General features: G+C 35.4%; 1 protein-coding gene across 1 annotated transcript in view; it reads left to right on the forward strand.

Moving 5' to 3' along the window:
• The window catches only part of LOC150097068 (uncharacterized), a 221,768-nt gene that overhangs the window by 97,600 nt on the left and 102,227 nt on the right, over positions 1 to 21,941 (forward strand). The window contains exons 7-8 of the mRNA XM_090408117.1: positions 6,759 to 7,134; positions 17,112 to 17,365. Coding sequence (XP_090264243.1) covers positions 6,759 to 7,134; positions 17,112 to 17,365 — 630 coding nt within the window. The remainder of the gene's footprint in view (positions 1 to 6,758; positions 7,135 to 17,111; positions 17,366 to 21,941) is intronic.

Consider the following 21,941-nt stretch of genomic DNA (forward strand, 5'->3'; position numbering starts at 1 on the left):
TGTGCTGCCTCTGCTTGGGGGAAAATGATCATGTAGTCTTGACCTGGGAGATTGCCAGACATGAAGAATTTTCTGTTAAGAAGGAGCTGAGAGTCAGTTTTAAGCAATGCCACAACATAAGAATTTGGAGGAGAGAGATGCTGTTGTTGCATATGAGGTGGTCAAGGGATGTTTGAAGAAACCAGTATTAGACTGTATACCCAGAGTCAGAAGAATAAATCAGGTTGGAGTTAGATGAATGAATAACATCATTAAGTAGGAGTTGCAGACAAAGAAAAGTTGAGGGAGTATAAAGAAAAAGGTGATCAGCATGCCCATAAGCAGTACATGGAATAGGCAAGAATAGCAACCATATGGTAAGGAAGGCCAAAGGAAATCCTAGAGTTCTTCTACTATGTGGCAAGTAAAAGGAGGAATGACTATTGAAAGATGACTTTAAAAAGTGTTGATGGTGGGAGATAACAAAAGTAAACCAAATAGTTAAATTACTGAGTGATCATTTTGCAAGGATGTACCATCTAGGTGGTGTTACTGCAATGCCAGATATGACATTGACTGATGGACGAATAGGGACTGAAGAAATGGAGGTGCATAGAATATTGCAGAACCTCAATGCAAAAATGGCCATGGTATTAGATGGCAGGTCAGATCGTGTATTTTGAGAATGTGCAAGGCAATTATCAGATTCTCTGACAAAGCTGTTTAATTTAAATCTCAGTATGGAACATGCCATTAGAATGGAAAGAGGACAAAATAGGCCCACTGCATAAAGAAAGAGCTGAGACAGAAGTAACAAATCATAGGTCAATCAGCACCTCAGAAGTGGTGATTAAGGTATGTAGAAATTTGTAAAAGACAGAATTCAAAATTGGGTGAATAGGAATATGATACTTTATAAGGGGCAACATGGTTCTGTGAAGGTAGGTCTTTCCTTAGTAATTTGCTTACTTTTTATGATAATTTGTGTTTGCAGAGATTGCTGTAAAAAAAAAAAAAAAAATTTTAAATTTCTGTGTGGCAGTAATGATAGTTTATTTAAATATTGTTGTATGATAGCTAGGATCAGTAAGCGGTGTTCGGTGTCTGGGATCAGTAAGCCTAGTTAAAGTTCTGTATTTATTAAATTTCTTTGTATTTCTTATGTGTAGCTTAGAGCACAAGTAAAATGGCGGTGAGACATAGATTGGCACAAAAGACGAATGCGAGTGACATAAATTTTTTGAAAATGATGAGGTGCCTTTAATGCAATGTGTGTACGCTTTAGGAGAGATTGAAGATATTTATGTGGAGAGGATGGAGAGCATTAATAGGAGTGATGAAAGAGCTTGGTTTTCAAGAAGTGTAATATGTTTATGGATTATGAGATATCATTGCATAAGCAGAGTTGACAGTAGGGGTTGAATGCTTGAAAAGTAATGCTAAGACAGCGGGTAAAAGTGGTGCTAAGTTAGCGACGTTAAGTGGTAAGGCAGCATGCATAGACAACATCGAGTTAGCAGCAGTGAGAGATAAGAGAGCAGGTGTAGCTGGTGGCAAGTTAGCAGTAATGAACATAAGACAGTGATTGCAAGGTATGGAACATGCAATTGGTGTAAATGTTAGTGAGAAAGTAATTGAAGACATAAAAGTGGAGTTGGTAAAGATGAGGCAAGAGATTAAACCTATGATGAATGAACTGAGGAGAATCACGGATTTGTATGGAAATGTTTGGAAGAATGGGACAAAAGATTTGAAATATTAAATGATTTAAGAGTAGCAATTTATGGGGATTCTATGATTAGAGGTGGGATGAGTGAAAAGTTGCACAAGGTTTGTTTTTCTAGGAGGTAGAAGCAGGGTGATTGAAACACTGGATAAGAGCATACAAGCAAAAGAGTTGTTGGTGGTGATAGTTGGCACAAATGATTTGACTGGTAACAAGGAGAATGTAAGGATGGATGTCAGGAGACTGTTAAGGAGGGTGAAAGATAACAGTGTGGTGAGTTAAGATAGTTGGTGTGTTGCCTAGGTATGATAATGATGAGTTGAGAAGGCAAGCAAAGATTATGAATGCCATGCTAGCAGAGCTGCAGTGTGAGGAGAAAGAAGTTCATTTTGTAAATGTGTGGGATGAATTTGAGGAATGGATAGAGCTGTATAAAAGAGATGGGCATTTAAATGGATTTGGTGTGAGTCATTTGGAGAAACTGTTGCTGCAAGAGAAAATGATGACTGAAGTGAATGTAAGACCTTAGGAAGCAAGAGGTGTGGAAAAGATCAGGAAAGTATGGTATGATAATTTGCAATTGGAGAGGTGAATGTCATCTTTCCTGTTTTGGCTCACTCATGTGAGTGAGACAAAACAGAAAAATGGGGGAATAGTGAACAGGGAGACACTGCATGAGAAAGTCAAGAATGCAGAGGTGACATTTGGGTCTTGGAATTGGTGTAATATCATGACAGGAAGAAATGTTGAGTTATATTCGAGAAGTGAGGGTCAGCGGGGACTTGATATAGAAACAAAAATGAGCTAGTGTGTATGTTTACAAATGCTAGCAGTATTCAAAACAAGGGATGGCCTTTCTTAACCTCAAAACTTGTGTAGTCTTTTATGAAGACACAAGTGAGGAGGAGTGCTACTGATGATAGTAGAGGAGTTGTGGAGATGAACAGGATGAAATGTTTAGTAGGGTGTTGCTGTAGACCTGGTAATGTGGAAAGCAGTGAGAAGGAAATGTTTAGACAAATTTTTCTGGCTAATAAGAAAAGGATGATCATTATGGGCAATTTCCATTATGGTAATGTAGACTGGAATGAGGAGACAGGATCTGGAACCAAAGAGAATGAATTAATGAAAAATAAGAAAGCCAATTATCTTAAGCAGTATGTAACAGAGGCTATGCCTGGATCGATCTTGGATTTGGTTATTTCATCAGAAGACATTATTGTGAATGAAGTGTCACATCCTCCTCAAGTTGGTGAAAGTGATCACTTGGGTGATGGCCAGCCATATCAGGACTTTTGTGAGAAATTATTATATATGGAACTATAAGGCAGATGATTATGACAAACTCAAGAAGCAGCTTGCAGCAATGTCATGGAATGAGGAATTCAGTGGGAAGGAAATCAATTCTGCTTGGTTCCTACTCAGGAACTATCTGGCAGAGGCAACCACTGAATGTATTCCAAAGGTCAGGAGATTAAATAACGTAGGCATAAAATGGATGACTGGAGAGGTAAAGCTTGCAGTCTTGAAGAAAAAGGCATTGTGGAGGCAGCACAAAATGAGAGACAATAATCAGTTATATGAAGAGTACAAAGAGTAAGCAAGGAAGGTGACTCATTTGATAAGAGTAGCAAAAGTGCCGTATGAGCAGCAGTTAGCAAATGAGACTAAAAGAAATCCTAGGGAGTTTTTTCCATATGTGGCCAGTAGAAAGAAGAATGATGTTGGTCAGTGATAATGGGAGAATAATAAATGCTGAGGAGGATATAGAAGAGATGTTAAATGAGCAGTTCATTAAAGTAGTCCACTCTTGTGATTGTTACTTAATGCAGAATTAGAGAGCATTGGAAATGGGGGTGGAACCACTGATGGTGAGTAAGCAGGAGGTATATGAGGAATTGAGTAAACTTGGTGTCAACAGTCATTATTAAAAAATTATGGAAAAACAACTGTGTTATAGTAAAACTTCAGTTTATTATGAACCAAAATAATCACTTGATGTTTCGACCTTCATATCAAAGTCATCATCTGGACTATACAAATATATACAAAGAAACAAGCTATGTGTTACAATCTACAGAGTATGCTAAAGTCACACTAATTTGGTCAACCATTAACATCACTGGCCTGATGAAAAAAAAAAAAAAAGAATTTGGATTGCACCCATGTAAGTTCTTTTCAGTTCTCCAGTGAACCCAATCTGTGAGTAATTATGTGATAGTATGTTGCTCTCTATCTTTATATTCTAGTGTATGTTGTGAATTCCTTAAGCTAATTAATAATCAGTAGTAATCATCATCATCATGTGTTTCAAGGATTTAGGCCTAGCATGGCCTGTTCCGGCCTTGGAAGTCATCGTTGAATCGTTTAAGAGGATGTCCTGGTTTTCTTTTTCCTAATGGCTTGTACTTGAAGGCTTGTTTTGGTAATCTTTCTGTTTTCATTCTTTGAACGTGTTCCATCCATTTATGTTTATATTTTTTAATTTTTTCTATTACTGGTTCTTGGTTTAATTCTTTCATAATTTCTTCGTTTCTTTTGTGATCAAATAGGGTATACTTTGCAGTTTTTCTCATAAACTTCATTTCTGCTGTTATTAATCTTTGTTTGTCTTTTTGTAATAATAATAATTAATAATCTCTATCTTAATATTAACATATCCCCTCTCATCTCATGATAAAAGTTTAATGGAGTAAAACAGCTCTATGAAACAAAAGTAGTATTTAATGCTTCCAATATTTCATCTCAGTTACAGAGAGATTGTCAGGGAGTACAAGTCTCATTTTGTACTTGGTTACAATGTCTCTGTAACTAAGACAAAATATTGGAAGGATTAATTACTACTTTTAATTGTTTCCTAGTGCTGTTTCACTCCATTAAACCTTTATCATAAGTTTTTCCCAGCACTTTAAGCCTCAACATACTAATATATCCCTAAATGATTTGCAACAAATAATAAGAGTCTAGCTTTGATGTAAGTTTTTTTTTTTTTTTTTTGTTTGTTTTTTCATTAGCAGTCAGGCCAATAGTGTTAGCAGTTGACCAAAGTAGTGTGACTTTAGCATACTCTGTGAATTGTAACATAGCTCATTTCTTTGTATATATGAGTATACTCCAGATTTTGACCTTGATATGAAGGTCTAAATGTCCAGTGATTATTTTGGTTTATACTAAGGATTCAGAACTAGCTTGACAGCAGCAGAATTCTTCTTAATGGACAGCATAGGTTTGCTAAAGGAAGATTGTGTTTTAGCAATTTGCTTACTTATTATAACAAGATGATAAATACGTTGGACATGGGGGGGAAGACATATACATTAGTATATTTAGATTTTGCAAAAGCTTTTGATAGATTGCCACATAACAAATTAGTAGGTTAAATTGGAACAGATGGGATTGGATAGCAGATTACCATTGGATTGGAGATTGGCTGTCTGATAGGTATCATCAGCTTGTGTATGGGGGAGTTAGATCCCAGAAGAGTAAAGTCACTAGCAATGTGCCTCAGGGATTGTTTAATTTGTAAGTAAATTACATTGGGAGAAGCTTAAATGGTGATATACATTTGTTTGCAGATGATGCAAAGTTGGAAAGAGTGTGAGAAGTAGAACAGATGTTGTAGCTTTGTAAAAGGACCTAAATATACTGTCTGAATGGGTGAGTGTGTGGGAAATATCAGTTTAATGTAGCAAAGTGTAAGGTTCTAAAATTTGAGAAGTAAAGATGGGATGCAGAGTAGGATTGGTGGAGATATCTTAGAGGAGGTGGAGGAGATGAAAGACCTGGGGCTGATGGTGGTGGATAGAGACTTGAAATTTTGTGGACATTTTGCATACTATATTAGTTGGTAAGGGGTAATTACCAGATTAATGTGGATGACATTTTTCATAGAATGTCTGGACATGGGGAGAACAAGAGGCCATCCCTTGATAAACACAAAATTAAAATTGGCTCAAACTAATTAAATGCTGTAGTACATTTATGCATCTTATTCTTGCAACACCTTTATCCTTTTAGGTGCGCAATGATAATATACTACTGCCCTAAACTTATTTTTCACAGCTTACAACACAGATTAATTTAACATAATTAAATGCTTGAAAATTTTACATAATGAAAATGCATTTTAATACTGTTATTTATAAAATAAATATGATTTCCTTGCAAAGACAAGTCAGAGACTTGATCATGTGACTGAGTACATTGCAAAAATTGAGTCTGGCTCCACAGTGAGTGCTGCCTACTTTCTTGTTTTCATGTCTTTCATATTAAATTGTTTAAATTGTTTATGGATAATTTATGTAAATTCATCCTTCTTTATGAACAATAAATGAAAGAAGAAAAAATAAGTTGGGATGTGTTGTGGAGTGCATCTATAATGCTATGCATTAAGGGAAGGGTCACCACCCACATTTCCACCTTGGTATCACCACCTCTAAGTCTGCCTCCCACTGATGAGACCTCAATAATGATTGAAACCAGTGTGTGTAGTGACCCCTCCCTTAATGCATAGCATTATACATGTCCGCAAGGAGATGTGCTTTGCATTATGGATACTAAGGCAAGTAAAGAGAAGTCATACCACCTTTGCCACGAGTTGCCCCAGTCCTGAAATTACTTCGGATGCAAACTTTGTTTGCTTACACTTGGATAAAGGATTAAACCAAATATATAATCCATTTCTCAATTGAATTTGAACTAATTGCCTAGAAACATACCCTTGCATACTGGTATTAATAAATTAACAAAGAAAAGAATGTGCACTGTGACCACTAACAGGAAAACTGGTGTCAAAAAGTCATATGCCTCCTTCCCTCAAAAAAAAAAAAAAAAAAAATCATTTAAAAACATTTGTGATGGAGAAAGTTTGGGGATCATGGAATATTGTGAATAAAAAAAATTAAATATTGGCATAAAAGTTCTTATTCTACTTTTTGAAAGATCAGTTTTATGATTTTTAAAGGAAGTTTTCCCATAATAATAACTTAGTTATGCATCAGTTTTGCATTGAAATAAATCAAATAGATTTTATGACTTGGTTTCTAATTAACAGGAAGAACTTATTGTACCTGACAAGGAAGAAACTCCACAACAAGTCAAAGAAGAGGAAGAAGAAGAAGAAGAGTTTGAAGTAGACACTGATGTTACTGAAGATTTCAAATTATACATGCCCATTGATGTTCCACCTTGGTCTCGGGGAGGCCGGGCAGGAAGAGGTAGAGGAAGAGGAAGGGGTCGTAATAAGAGCAGAAATCGAGGTGGTAAGCGGATTTGTATAAGAGATCCTGATGGAAATGAAGAAAGCATGGAAGATATACAAGAAGATAATGCCAGTGATATGAAGGAAAATCAAAATTCAATCACTATATTTGTTGAAGGAACAGAAAAGAATGCTTCAGAAGAAAAGGAGAATGATCTTGGTCAAGAAGGTATTGTTAGCTTTTTAGTTTTATAATTCATCTCTCTCTCTCTCTCTCTCTCTCTCTCTCTCTCTCTCTCTCTCTCTGTGTGTGTGTGTGTGTGTGTGTGTGTGTGTGTGTGTGTGTGTGTGTGTGTGTGTGTGTGTGTGTGTAAATGCTCACACACACAACTCACTATAACAAACTCATTCCCCCTATAACAAAATGTTTAAAAGTCCCTATAGATACAATGTAATTATAAAGAAACTTCACTATAGTGAATTGTCCATATAATAAACTATTCCTGCTATTCTATTATCTACTAAAGACAGATTATGCATATATGTCTGCACTTTTCTTTTCTCCCATTTAGACACAGTCAACTCACTATAACAAACTCATTCCCTATAACAAAATGCTTAAAAGTCCCTATAAACACAATGTAATTATGAAGAAACTTCACTATAGTGAATTGTCCATGTAATAAACTATTCCTGTGGTCCCTATAAGTTTGCTATGAGAGTCAACTGTATGTGTGTGTGTGTGTATATATATATATATATATATCCCATCTACTCATACTATCCTATAAACGACAGATTATGCATTTATGTATGCACCTTTTTTTTTTCCCATTTACAAACAAAAAAAAAAGTTATTTACAGTTTTGATGCTGAATATCATTCAACATCAGTCCTCATTGTTTCTCACATCCATGCTTTTTTTTTTTTAATCTGATCTGACCAAGGCATTATTTTTTTAATTAATTCATTTTTTTTTGTTTTTTTTGTTGTTGTTCTTAAATAATTATACAGTGCAACAAAAATAAAATAAATAAAATGATATTGAATTCAAATAAGCCAAAATATAGATTTTGAAAATACTTTTATTATAATTGACAAATTATATTCTTGTTTAAATCCTGTAGCATAAGTATAAAGCAATGTCATTAGTTTCCACAACTAGGAAAATGCTTATTTCTTTCAAAGTAACACCAAAGAGACTGAATGTATTTGTATGTCATTCAGAAGGCTTAACCATCCAAGGATGAATACTGTAACTAGTGAAGAAAAATTAATACATCTGAAATTCATTTATTGAAAACTATTGTAAAGCTACCAGATTATCTCTGAGCATTTGAAGGTCATTTTTGAATAAGAACTGCTGCAGAGTTCAAGATAAATTATTACATTTATTATACAGAGAGGATGGATTAAAGTTTACAAGAGAGGAAAGTTTAGCAAGATTATTGATTCAGAGAGTTACTTATTTGATTTTATGAAGTTAGTTATCATCATGTCTTCCATCACTTCTAGTCAGCTATTGGCAACCAGACCTTGTTTTGAACACTCTGACTGTATGCTGTTTGCAATTAATCTGACAAGGTGATCTCTTGTAAATAAATGTTAATTAAAAAAAAAGTCTAGTTCGGAATAACTATAAACATAACTGGTTTGGAATTTGAGAAATAGATAAAGAATTAATGTAATCCTCAGGAGCTATCCAATTTGAAAAAAAAAAAAAAAACCTTTATTGAAAATACCATTACCACCTTTTGGTTTATGTCCACAAGGGGTGTACCAGATATTATCACTTTCTAACACAATTAAGACTTCATTACTAGTTTTCAGTCAACATCTTTTTTCAAGTTGTTCTGTTGTTTGTTAGGTATTTAATTTGGTAAAATCTTATATTTAAATCTCCTAAAGCACTCCAAACTTCACTCTCTTTTATTCATTTTCTTGCCTTTTACTTCAAACACCTGTTTTGCTAATCTTTCATCTCCTATTCTCGAACATTAATAATGCTAGGTTCTTTTATGATATTTTCATTTTTAGTATGTTTCTGTCATTTGTTGAAATGGTCAGCTGAATGGATAGTGTTTCTGCTCTCTAAGCAGACACACTATCCATTTATTAAGTTACTTATCATCATGTCTAAGCTACTTTCACTGTAGCAGATGTTTGTGAAAGTCCTTTAGCTGGCAAATAATTTTTTTCACCCAGTGTAATATTATCACTGCTTATTGGACCAAACATAGTACTTTTTTTTAAGCCACTTTAGTTGAGTAGAGTTTGTGGATATCTGTTTGTCCACCCACAGTATGATAGATTTAAAACCTTTCATGGATGGCATTCACATAAATATATACATATTATGTGACACATCCAAGGATCCATTATTATTATGATTATTTGTTCATGCATTTAATTTTCCACAGACCTCTCATCTATTGTCTCCATTTAATCAAATGTTTCACTTCAAACCCTGCCTTCCAATCAGTATTAAAATTGATTTCCACACTGTCTTATATACTGATTGCCTGAATGATTATTAGCTGGTGAACGGACGTGCTATCGGAGAGCTCCTGAGAGATTTGTGTTTTTTGTTGATTTATTGATGTTTTGGATTCAATTTAATGGACTTAAGTGTGTAATTTTGGTATATTATTGGAGCTTTATTAGCGTGGTTAGTGTACTAAAGTGTTTTATAACACAATCTATGTCGGGAAGTCGCCGCTAGATGAATTCGTAATGTGTAGTGTTCGTGCAAGCTCCAGATAAGATAAGTATCATTTTCAGTTATCGCTACAAATTACTTAATATTGTGTAGTTTTGTTTTGTTTGCCTTGCGTATTTTAGTGCGTCTATTTTTGGTGTGTTATAACGTATAATTTGACAAAACACGTTGAAATAAGTATGGCACCTGTGCGAAGGAAAATGGCGGCCAGTAATGAAGGTTCGCCATCGTTATCAAAGAATGGTAGCATAAAAGAAATGAGTCAGTGTACTAGCTGTGAAATGTATACTTTGCGGAGTGCGGTCGGAGTGTGGTTAGATGATAATAAAGGATTGAATGTGTGTAGAAAATGTAGGGAGAATGAGGAATTGAAGTGTATTTCGGATCGTGAGTGATATTTTTGTCAACCTTCAGAATGAAGGAAATAGGGATATGACAAGAAACGGCAAGGTTGTACATGAAAATTGTGAGAGTGTGAATGTAGAAAGTGTGAATGATAGTATAAATGGTTTCTCAGAGAACAAAAAAGATGAGATAGATGCATTGAGTGAGATCGCGTTGTTGAATAGTGCAATAGAAAGAGCAAAACAGCATCTAGAGTGCATGAACAAAAGTATACTGAATGAACCAACCAATAATAAAAGGTATGACAGGAAAAATAGACGTATGAATGTGAACATGAACAAAATGAAGGATAGAGTGCTGTATGGAGACTCGTTAGTACGAGGTGTGTTAGTAGAGGATTTGACAAAATCGTACCAACCTGGTGCGACCATAAAGGACGTAACTGAGTCTATTAGAGAGCAAAAGGAAAGGGTGAAAGAAATGATTGTTGTGGCAGGTACGAATGATTTGAAAGGAGATAAAATGGAAATGATAGAAGACCTGAATGAATTGTTTGAGGTAGCAAAAGAAAAGAGTGAGAGAGTTAGAATGATTAGTCTTTTGCCATGGTATGACAGTGAAATGTTTAAAAGGAGGGCTATAATTGCGAATGACTTTATGCGTGGGTTATGTATGATGCGTGGTGTGGAATTTGTGGATGTGTGGAATGAGTTTGATGGGCGAAAGGATCTATATAAGATGGATGGCTTGCATTTGAATGGTTACAGTGTAAGAAGACTTGAGAAAGTGTTGCTGAATGTAGTGGATGTGCAAATTCAGGGAAACTAGATTTGTTAAGGGGGGGGGAGTAGAGATACAGTCCTTATGGAGGCAGTTGAATGTAAGAATGAATATAATATGCCAGAGCAAATAAGGGCAACAAATCTGAGTGGGATAGTTAATATAAGGCATCAAGGTAGGGTTGGGGCTAATGGGGGTCTTAAATTCATGTACACTAATACTAGGAGTATTAGGAACAAGAAGGAAGAGTTTTTGGCCATGGTTGGCACTTCCAGACCACAGGTTATAGGTATTAGTGAAACATGGCTGACTGTAGATGATATAACTAGTGGGATTGAATGTGATGGGTATAGTGTGTTCAGGAATGACAGGGAGAATAAAAATGGGGGAGGAGTATTGTTGATGATAGCTGATGAGCTCCAGCCAAGGAGAATAGAAGTTGAATTGCAGGATAGAGAAAAGAGCACATTTGAGGCCATTTGGTGTGAGATTGTGGCTAGCAGAACTAAATATACAATTGGGTGCTGCTATAGACCAGGTGATGGAAAAGATGGTGGTGACAGTATGCACAAGCAAATAGAAGAAATGGGTGGAAGGAGGGTGATTATTATGGGAGATTTTAACTATGGTCGCATTAATTGGAGTGAGGAGAGGACACACAGGAGGAAGGAACTGGATTTTATGCGGTTATTAAGGGATAACTATCTGCGACAGCATGTAATGGAAAATACTAGGAGTCAGAGAGTGCTTGACCTAGTAATTACATCTGAGGATTTGGCTGTAACAAATATGACCACATTGCCACCAATCGGTGAGAGTGATCATAGGGTCTTAACTTGGGAGGTGGCTAAAGGTGTAGAATTTTCAATTAAGACAGGGTACATGTGGAATTATCGGGCTGGAAAGTATGATAAGCTGAGGAGTTTGATTGGTTCAGTGCCATGGCATGTACAACTGCAAGGACTAGAAGTTGATAGTGCATGGGAGGTAGTTAAGAAGTGCTTGCATGAAGCAATGGCTGACTGTATACCTAGAGTCCGAATAATAAATCAAGTAGGGGTTAAATGGATGAATAACACCATTAAGCTTGAGTTGCAAAAAAAGAAACAACTATGGAGGGAATTTAAGGAGAAGGGTGACCGGCAGGCACATGAACGGTATAAAGCGCAGGCCAGAAGGGTGACGAGTGTGGTAAGAAAAGCAAAATAGGATTACGAAAGAACATTGGCCGTGCAGGCTAAAGAGAATCCTAAACAGTTTTTTAGATATGTAGCAAGTAAAAGGAAAAATGTACATTTCAGATTGATTTTAAAGAATGCCGATGGTAGGGAGGTAACTGAATCATTTGAGATAGCCGAGTTACTGAGTGAGCACTTTGCAAAAGTATATCATCCAGGTGGTGACATTGCAGAAACGAATAAACCAGTAGATTATACGGGAATTGTGGTGAATGAAGTGGAGGTGAGTAGTCTATTGCATAACCTCAATGTCAATACATCTGTGGGATTGGATGGTATACCAGCTCGTGTTGTACGAGAAGTAGCTAAAGAATTGTCAGTACCCTTGACCATTTTGTTTAATTTGAGTCTCGGTTTTGGGTTAGTCCCGAGCGGGTGGAAAGAGGGGAAAATAGTTCCACTGCATAAAGGTGGTTCCAAGACTGCTGTTGTAAATTACCGACCGATTAGCATATCAGGAATCATTGTCAAGGTCTTAGAGAAATTAGTCAAGAAAAGAATACAGGATTGGATAGATGAAAATGGGATATTGTATGGGGGACAACATGGTTTTGTGAAGGGTAGATCATGCCTCAGTAACTTGCTCACGTTTTATAACACAGTGACGGCTGAAATGGATGGGGGTAATGGGTTTACAGTGATACTACTGGACCTTGCCAAGGCCTTTGATAGGATACCACATGGAACCCTAATCAGTAAACTGGAGCAGATGGGTATAGATATAGGGTTGGTGAGATGGATAAGAGGGTGGTTGATGGAGAGATATCAAAGAGTGGTTTATTCAGGAGTGGAGTCTAAAAGACGTCTTGTGACTAGTGGAGTGCCACAGGGCTCTGTTCTTGGACCACTGCTTTTCAATTTGTTCATCAATGATATTGGAAAGGATCTGAGAGGAAGTGTTCAATTGTTTGCTGATGATGCAAAGTTGGGTAGAGCAATTGTGAGTGCACAGGATGTCAAAATTTTACAGGATGATTTGGATAGTTTGGAGGACTGGGCTAGGAAAAATGGATGTCAATTTAATGTGGCAAAGTGTAAGGTTATGCACTTTGGGGTGAAAAGAATAGCAGCAGTATATCGCATTGGTGGAACCATACTCCAGGAGATTGATGAGGCCAGGGATTTGGGAGTGTTGGTGGATAGGGAATTGAAGTTTAGGGGGCACATTGCAAAAGTAACTAAAACAGCTCACCAAATCACTTGGCTTCTGAAAAATACTTTAACATGCAGAGACGAACAAGTTGTTGTTCCTCTGTATCGAGCCTTGATAAGACCCCATCTGGACTTTTGTGCCCAGCTATGGGCACCAGGGTTTCTTCGTGATGGGGAGGAAGTGGAGAGGGTCCAGAGACGAGTGACCAAAATGATAGCAGGTCTGTGGAATGAACTTATGAGAATAGGTTGAAGATTTGTGGGTTGCAGAAATTGGACGATAGGCGAAGGAGGGGTGATATGATTGAGACATTCAAATTACTGAAGGGTTTTTATAAGATTGATCCAGAAGATATTTTTGAAAATATGACTGGTGGTGGGAGGACTAGGGGCCATGCATGGAAGCTGGGCAAGAGCGTGGTTGACAAGGGTGTTAGAGCTAGGTTCTTTACTTGGAGAGTGGTAAATGAGTGGAATAAGCTTCCAGAGTCTGTTGTGGGTGCTACGACCGTGAATGAGTTCAAGGCAAGGTATGATAGATACTGTGTGAATGTTGAATAGTTGTTCTTGACATGTTAGGGCCTCCCTCGATGAGTCTGTCGACTCCTTGGAGTTTCCCGGAACAATAATAATAATAATAATAATAATAATAATAATAATTATTATTATGATGATAGCTAACTCATCAACATCTACAAGGATCAGGCAAGAAAGTTGACTGCATGATACAGAAGGCAAAATCAGATTATGAGACGAAATTAGCCAAAGAGGCAAAAGAAACTCCCAAAGAGTTTTCATTCTGTGGCAAGTAGGAAGAAGAATAACTATGGAAGGATAACTTTAATGAGTGCCAATGGAAGAAAGGCAACAGGGGCAGATGATATTGTTGATACTGAGGGACATTTTGCAAGGGTATATCATCTAAGTGAAGATATTCACTTAGATGATATACAGGATGATTTTGAATAGGCTGACAGCATGACAAAACATAATGGATGTCAATTTAATGTGGAAAAGTCTAAAGTTATGCATTTTGGGATACCAAGATTAGATTGCACAAACTACATACGTACACCTGATTCCTCGGAACTTTAATAGTTATATCTCCTACTCACTTAATTGTGACCAAAATACATGAAAGTATGACTCATGCTATTTGACTCATTCTTGTGTTAATATTTTGAATGTTGTAATCATTTCTTTTACTCTCTCCCCAAATGATGCTTATACTAAGTGAGCAAAATATATAGGAGTTTTAAATAAATTCTAATTTCTTATGTGTGTTAAAAGTATAATTTTTTAAAGTATCATCTGTAAATTAAGTATCAATGTTATAAGACATAATCATGTAATACTGCAAGAGTTATATTGACATGGCTTTAGGAAATAGTAACAAGAAATTAAGAGCAGATCAGAAGATTCCTGATCTGAACTCTATAAATCACCTTTGGGAAGAACTAGAATGATCGAGGGTACAAATAACATATCCAATCCAAGTGCAATACAGGAAATGACCACCATTTTGGTGGAAGAAAGGGATCAAATGACTTGGTAAAATTACTTAACAGTATTTAGTAGGAAGCTTATTCAGGAGAGCAGCATCTGTGATCATGGTCAAAGGTGAGCAAATAGTGTATTAAGGTTTGTGAAAATTAAGAGTTTGTGAAATACATTCTATCTCAGGCGTAGACTTCTGTGGCTAATTGGTTCAATAGATATATTTCAGTGATTACACCACGTTTTTTTATTATTCATTTATATAAAACACTGAAATAATAGTTCTCGACAATTTTCGTAAATCGTAGGATTTACATCTTCAGGGGGTAAATAGTATAACTTAAAGTTTAAACAAGAGAATTAATAAATACAAATCATATCCGTCTGGCTATTCATAAAACTCAAATAACAGAATCCAGATATATAACGTTATTGAAGTTGAACAATACTGGACGATGTCACGTGTTCTTGTTCTCGTTCATACAGTCCGAGCTCAGATTGAGGTAGATTTTTTATTAGAGCTGACCACACTTGATGGAGAAGTAAACCTTGATTTTTATTGCATTGGGTTGGGTTTTTTAGCATATTAGCAGCTTCTTTAAGTTTTCTTATATAACTGTTGTTTTCTATGTATGACATCATCATAAAATGACGATGTCATACATAGTACATCGTGTCCAGTGGAAGTGGTATGGAACGCAAGACCCGTTTTTTGTTCTCTTTTGTATTGTACGTCTTTTTGGTGTTCAGCCATGAGTATTTTTCCAGATCTTCCTGTCTGTCCTACATAGCAAATCCCGCAAGAGCAATGGATTTTGTAGACTCCTGGTTTTTTTGCTTTCCATACCACTTCCACTGGACACGATGTACTCTGGCATAAAACGACGATGTCATACATAGAAAACAACAGTTATATAAGAAAATTTAAAGAAGCTGCTAATATGCTAAAAAACCCAACCCAATGCAATAAAAATCAAGGTTTACTTCTCCATCAAATGTGGTCAGCTCTAATAAAAAATCTACCTCAGTCTGAGCTCGGACTGTATGAACGAGAACAAGAACACTTGACATTGTCCAGTATTGTTCAACGTCAATAACGTTATATATCTGCATTCTGTTATTTGAGTTTTATGAATAGCCAGACGGTTATGATTTGTATTTATTAATTCTCTTGTTTAAACTTTAAGTTATACTATTTACCCCCTGAAGATGTAAATCCTACGATTTACGAAACTTCTCAGGAACTATTATTTCAGTGTTTTATATAACTGAATAATAAAAAAATGTGGTGTAGTCACCGAAATATATCTTTTGAACATTCTATCTCATTTTCCAGTGCATATTAGGCTCAATGGCCAATCAATGCCAACTAGCTTGGCTTCTTTGAAACCTTTGAAGCGCAGTGTATTATGGCTGTGAATCGTGTGTGTTCTTCTTACCAGTTTACCTGCTTTGTAGGAGAAACCTGCTATCTCATGTAAGACCAGCCAACTCACCTTCAAGTGAAAAGTCTGATGAAGGTTCTTTGCATCCCAGACAGGATCTGAACTATCTTTCCAGCCAAAGGGCATTGTTGAACTGACTGAGCTACAAAGAGTGAAATACATTCCTACTCAAATAATTTTTCTAATATAATGTAGATATAAATAGAATCATTTTTAAACATTTTGATGCTTGAAATATTCCTAGGTAAAAAAAAAAAAAATTGCATTTATTAAGATTCTGCAATTTTTCCTCTTTAATAATTAATTTACTATAATATATACAGTATTAAAAATAATACTGTAAATATTCAGTATTACTTTTTTTTCTTCCAAGAGATAAGCAATGATTCCCATGTATTTAATTTTGCTGAATATATAAATTTTCTAATTACCTTTTTAAATGTCTAAGGAAAATAGAAACGATAAATAGAAAATAGTAATGTCCACGACAATGATATGTGTTTTTTTTTTTTCATGAAAGATTCAGTGCTTTGGATGTCAGTTGTGTAGATCACTTGTATACCTGTCATGAAGTTGCTCAGAAGTTGTATTTTAGAATACTTGGCCTTTATTTTACATTTACATCAAGTGGTAGCATTTTTTCCCTTCCTAAAAATTTGAGTTTTTCATCCCATGAAAGTAGGAAACTGGCAGAAGAAACATACAATTTGTAGACATAATACACTGGCATCATAACCTTAGCTGCTTTGGTCATAATTCTAAACACCTATAACCATTTCGACTGGCAAATCTATATATGCTCAGAACAGCAAATAAATCAAAGCTAGTTCTGTCTTTAGGATTTATGTGTTATATATTCAGTTATTATATTGCGTTTATATTTTATATATTATATTTAGTCTGTAAGAGGTTGGTTTATTGACACAAGAACTTTACAAAGGCTATTCTGCCTCTGTAAGGGGGAGGGAAGGAGAGCAGAAGGTTAGGCAGCTGACAACTTTTTGAAGCTAAACTATTTTCATTATTGCAGATATGCAAGATTCTCTAAAAGATGGCAAACCAAAATTGAATTGGAGGGATGATCCCCATCATGTCCCAGTGTTCAACAGTGAAAAAGAACGAATAGCTTTTGATGAAAGGCTCAATGCTGTTGATCTCAGTTGTGTAGATCACTTGTATACCCGTCATGAAGTTGCTCAAGATATTAATGTGAATCAAGTCAGCAAGATGACTGGTCGAGAAAGTAGTGACTTACTTGTATTCTCCTGTAATGTTTGTAAAAAAGTAAGTATTTTATTGAGTTATTATTTGTTGTAATTTTTCATTTGTTCTTATTTTAAGATATATTAGGATGAGTGGGATTTTCTTATCTCATTTCATATTGCAGAGTTAGTAGAATTATGTATATAATAATAATCTCGATTTTATGTCATCTGTCATCTTCCTTATACCCTCTTTTACCTTGCGGTGTCGAGGGTCCATTGATCATCGGACCTCACTCCGTTTACAGGATAAGGTGGTCAGCCTTATGCCCCGGTGTATCCTATGGCCTGTAGTGTTGAGTTCTCAAGGCCAGTTTTGCCTGCTTTGCGGGATGAAAAACCCCAGAATAAACTGGGGAAAAAACTCTGCTGTCCACGCCCAAGACTGGCTAACTTGACTACATCCAGCAAAAAAGAAATATAAAAAAAATGTGTAACTGGAGTGAAAATAAATAGTATACTACTAAATTAAATATTTTAAATTTTGATTTAAATATTTTTTAATTATTTAGTTAGAAAATTGTTTATTTTTATTTTCATTTTGAATAGTTTTTATTCCAGAAACTTCAATATGAATCACTACAACAGCTATGGAAATCTGAATATGGAAATTCTTGCATACTTATAATTTAATAATGAAGATTTTATTCTAGAACAAAATAATTGATTAGATTACAGAATTCTATAATCTGATTGTCTTAGAATTCTATAATTCTAAGGATTATAGAATATTCCTTATGATAATTTTGAATTTGTTTAATGTAAACTGTCAATCACAATTATTCATTCTGTAACAATATCATATTATACTATTTTACTAAAAGTCATGAGACGTGCAGCTATAAACAAAACATGTCTTTATTCTCATAAATGAATAACATGTTATCCCATTCCTTGCCATAATAATTACCTTGATATGTCATGGTAGACTTCTACTAATTTCTGGCAGAAATTTGATGGTATAGTGCTTCACTCCTCCTTTAGAGCATTATTAAGTTTCACTAATGAAAAGAGCAAGTAAAATTAGAGCAGCGAGATTAGGTCTTGGCCAAATGTCTAGATCAAGCCTTAATTCTGTTTCATTTCTTCCCACAGATGGTCTAATGAATTCAGGATGGGCTCTCTGCTGGCCACTACAGTGTTCTGATGCTATTCTTTTCAAACTACATGTATACAATTGTTGTTTTGAGACAGGTAATAACATTATAATGGGAAAGATGGGGTGGGCACATAGTATATTATCTGTTTTACAGTATTTATCTTGGACAAAGTTTTATATCTCCATTTCAATCAGCTCTGAGAGCAAAACATAGAAATTGCATTTCTTTAATCAGTGAAATCAAGTATCATCTATGGAAAGTTTGAAAAAAGAGAGCAACTAACATCAACATCATTTACAGAAGTATAACAAGACATGTATTCATCTCTATAGCCTAACTGTAGAAAGAAGCCTCCCTAGTGATGATTGATTTAAACAACTTAGACATTGATTGCTTGCTCATTGTGCTCTTTGTGCTCTAAAGGGAATGCAAATAAAATTGAAGTAATTCTATAACTCTTTGTCATACATGCAAAAATTTTGTTGAGTTCTCTTTTCTGTTTAGATACAAATTACTCATCTAACTTTAAGAAAACCAGGATTAATTCCTGCTTGGAGGCTTAGGATTAAAAAGAAGAGGTAATGATAACTAAAATGATTCATTAGATTCTGAGATATGGTAGATACTGAGGCCAAAGCAGATCTATGATGTAGTAATCTTGAACTGATGAAAGCTTAATAAATGTTGAAACTGGTATGAGTAGCAACCCTTTCCATAATGTGTAGCAGTATATATGTTCAAGAGGAGGTATGCTGCATTATGGGATACTGAGGCAAATTGATGAAAAGTCAGCAGTCTCTATATAGAAGTAGTCTAGTCATGAAAATATTCATGTGCAGAGTTTTGTTTGCTCACATTTGAGTAAAGGATTAAAACAAGAATATCATTTCTTGTCTAGTATAGACTAACAGTTATCACAGGACATTCCCAAAGCAACTATCCAAAGAAAAATCTTAGTCTCTTAGAGTTTTACTTTAGTTAAAGGGATAATTATGCAAACACCAAACCATATGAAAAGTGCTAATAATGTTATATAATTATTCTGAAATTATTTTCATGAAGTTTCTAATTGTATTATTAGTGAGTTTAATACATGCTTATTGTATACAGGAGTGTCCTACTTAGTCGACCTCATTGGTTGGAATCCTGTAGTGGTGTGATTAAGTCATATAATTCTGAAATATTTGTGCTAATGAAAACATGAATGAGTTCATGTTTTCTTTCTATCCATCATTTTTTTTTCCATATACGTTTTCTAATCATTTTAATTTAATCACTTCAATTGTTCTAATCTTTAATTTCTTTAGCTATTTACATTATACAGTTCTTAATTTTATACAGCCATAGTATTCAACACAAAATACGAGGCTAATCTTCTTGAATGGCAGTCAGTCTCAAGTAGAGTAATGTGGGCAAATATGAGAATGGGGAACTGAACAATGAGACTTATTTGTGTCTATGGTCCAACAGAAGGTTCTACTAAGGTAGAAGTGGAGGAATTTTTTGACGCTCTAGAAAAAGCAACTGACACAATGAAAAAGGAAAAGTTGGTCCTTGTTGGGGATCTAAATAACAGAGTAGGAAATGATTGCGAGACATACAAAAATATTTTGGGAAAATTTGGAGAAAAGAGCAAAGCTAATAATAATGGCAAATATCTGTTGGATTTCTGCTCAGGACATGGACTGGTTATTACTAACACCATGTTCTAACATAAAAATGTGCACAAATTCACATGGAGAGAAGAGGCTAGGAATAAGAAAAGTCTCATTGACTATGTTATTGTTGATAGTGATGTTTTCTCCCTGGTGCAGGACACCAGAGTGTACAGAGGATTTGAAATTGGAAGTGATCACTATTTAGTCTTGAGCAGGATAAAATTGAATTTCATATTGAAAAGAATAACATGTAAGAAAGTTTTAAAGCGAATAAAAGTTGAGTAGCTCTCAGATGTGAACTGTAGACTAAAATACAGAAAGATTATTGAAAAGAAAATGAAAGAGTTTGAGAACAGGAATCAAACCTTGGAGATTCAGTGGCAAACTCTGAAGAAAACATTGATTGATTCTGCCAGAGAGGCATGTGGTGAGGTTATGTGCAAGGATAAAAAAATCAGAACTCCCTGGTGGACACAGGAAGTTAAAGAGGCAGTGAAGGAAAAGAAGAAAGCATATCAAAAGTTCCTGGCAAATAAGTCAGCTTTTACTCTTACAGAATACAGAGACAAATGAAAGAAAGCTAAACAGTGTGTAAAACTAGCTAAATAAACGTCATGGGAGGACTTTGGCAAGAATATAGAAAATAAATATCAAGAAGGTGGCAAAATATTCTAGAGGTTGTTGAAGAAGCTTAGGAATGGAGGAAAGAGTGCTGTAAAAGGAGTTAGAGATGATAGAGGTGACATGAAAACAGGAGAAAAAGATATCCTTGAAGTATGGAGTAATTACTTTGAAAAACTGCTAAATGAAACAATCAGTGATGACAGCACAGTAATAAAAAACACTGACCAGGCATGCAGTCAGGAATACATATCCATACTTGAAGTAGAAAAAGCCATCAAAGGCTTGAAATGTGGAAACGCAGCAGGAGTAGATGATATTCGACCAGAAATGCTGAAGTATGGTGGTATAAAAGTCTTACAGTGGCTGCACTGCATAGTTCAGAAAGCCTGGACAGAGGGACGAATTCCCGATGATTGGAGTAGAGCTCTCATATTACCCATATATAAAAAGGGAAATAAAACTGCATGTGAGAATTACAGAGGTATTTCCCTACTGAGTGTTCCTGGCAAGATCTATGCCAGTATACTTGAGAAACAGTTGAGAAGAATTGTGGAAGAAAAGCTTGGTGAAGAACAAGCTGGATTCAGGCCAAATAGAGGCTGTCAGGATCAGATCTTCACTTTACGACAAATAGTCGAGAAAGCATGGGAATATAACAAAGATCTGTGTTTAAGTTTTGTCGATTTGGAAAAGGCACATGACAAGGTGCCAAGAGAGAAGCTATTCAGTACGCTGCAGTTATATGGTGTCAATGGGGCATTATATCAAGCAATACTTAGTCTTTATTTGAGTTGTAAGTCAGCAGTTAGAATTGAAGGAAGTATGGTTTAATGTTAAATCTGGTGTGAGACAAGGATGTACATTATCCTCTCTGTTATTCATTATCTATATGGATCACATTATGAAGGAAAGTGGCATTAAACCTGATATCAAAATTGGAGATGTTAATGTCAGCTCTTTGCTTTATGCGGATGATGTTATACTTCTAAATAAATCCGCTACTAGTCTGCAAGATTCTCTGACTAAATTGAATAGCTATTGTAATAGATATGGTATGAAGGTCAGCAAAGACAAAGACAATGAAAATAGGCAGAATCATTGAAAATGTCAACTGTGTTGTGAATGGAGAACCTGTGGAACAAGTAAAACATTTCAGCTACTTAGGCACAATTTTTACTGAAGATGGTAAATTAAATATAGAAATAGACAACAGAAT

The sequence above is a fragment of the Typopeltis vanoorti genome, chromosome 18, assembly GCF_054136105.1.
Source record: "Typopeltis vanoorti isolate ZY-2024b chromosome 18, IOZ_Tvanoo_1.0, whole genome shotgun sequence".
Taxonomy (NCBI): Eukaryota; Metazoa; Arthropoda; class Arachnida; order Uropygi; family Thelyphonidae; genus Typopeltis; species Typopeltis vanoorti.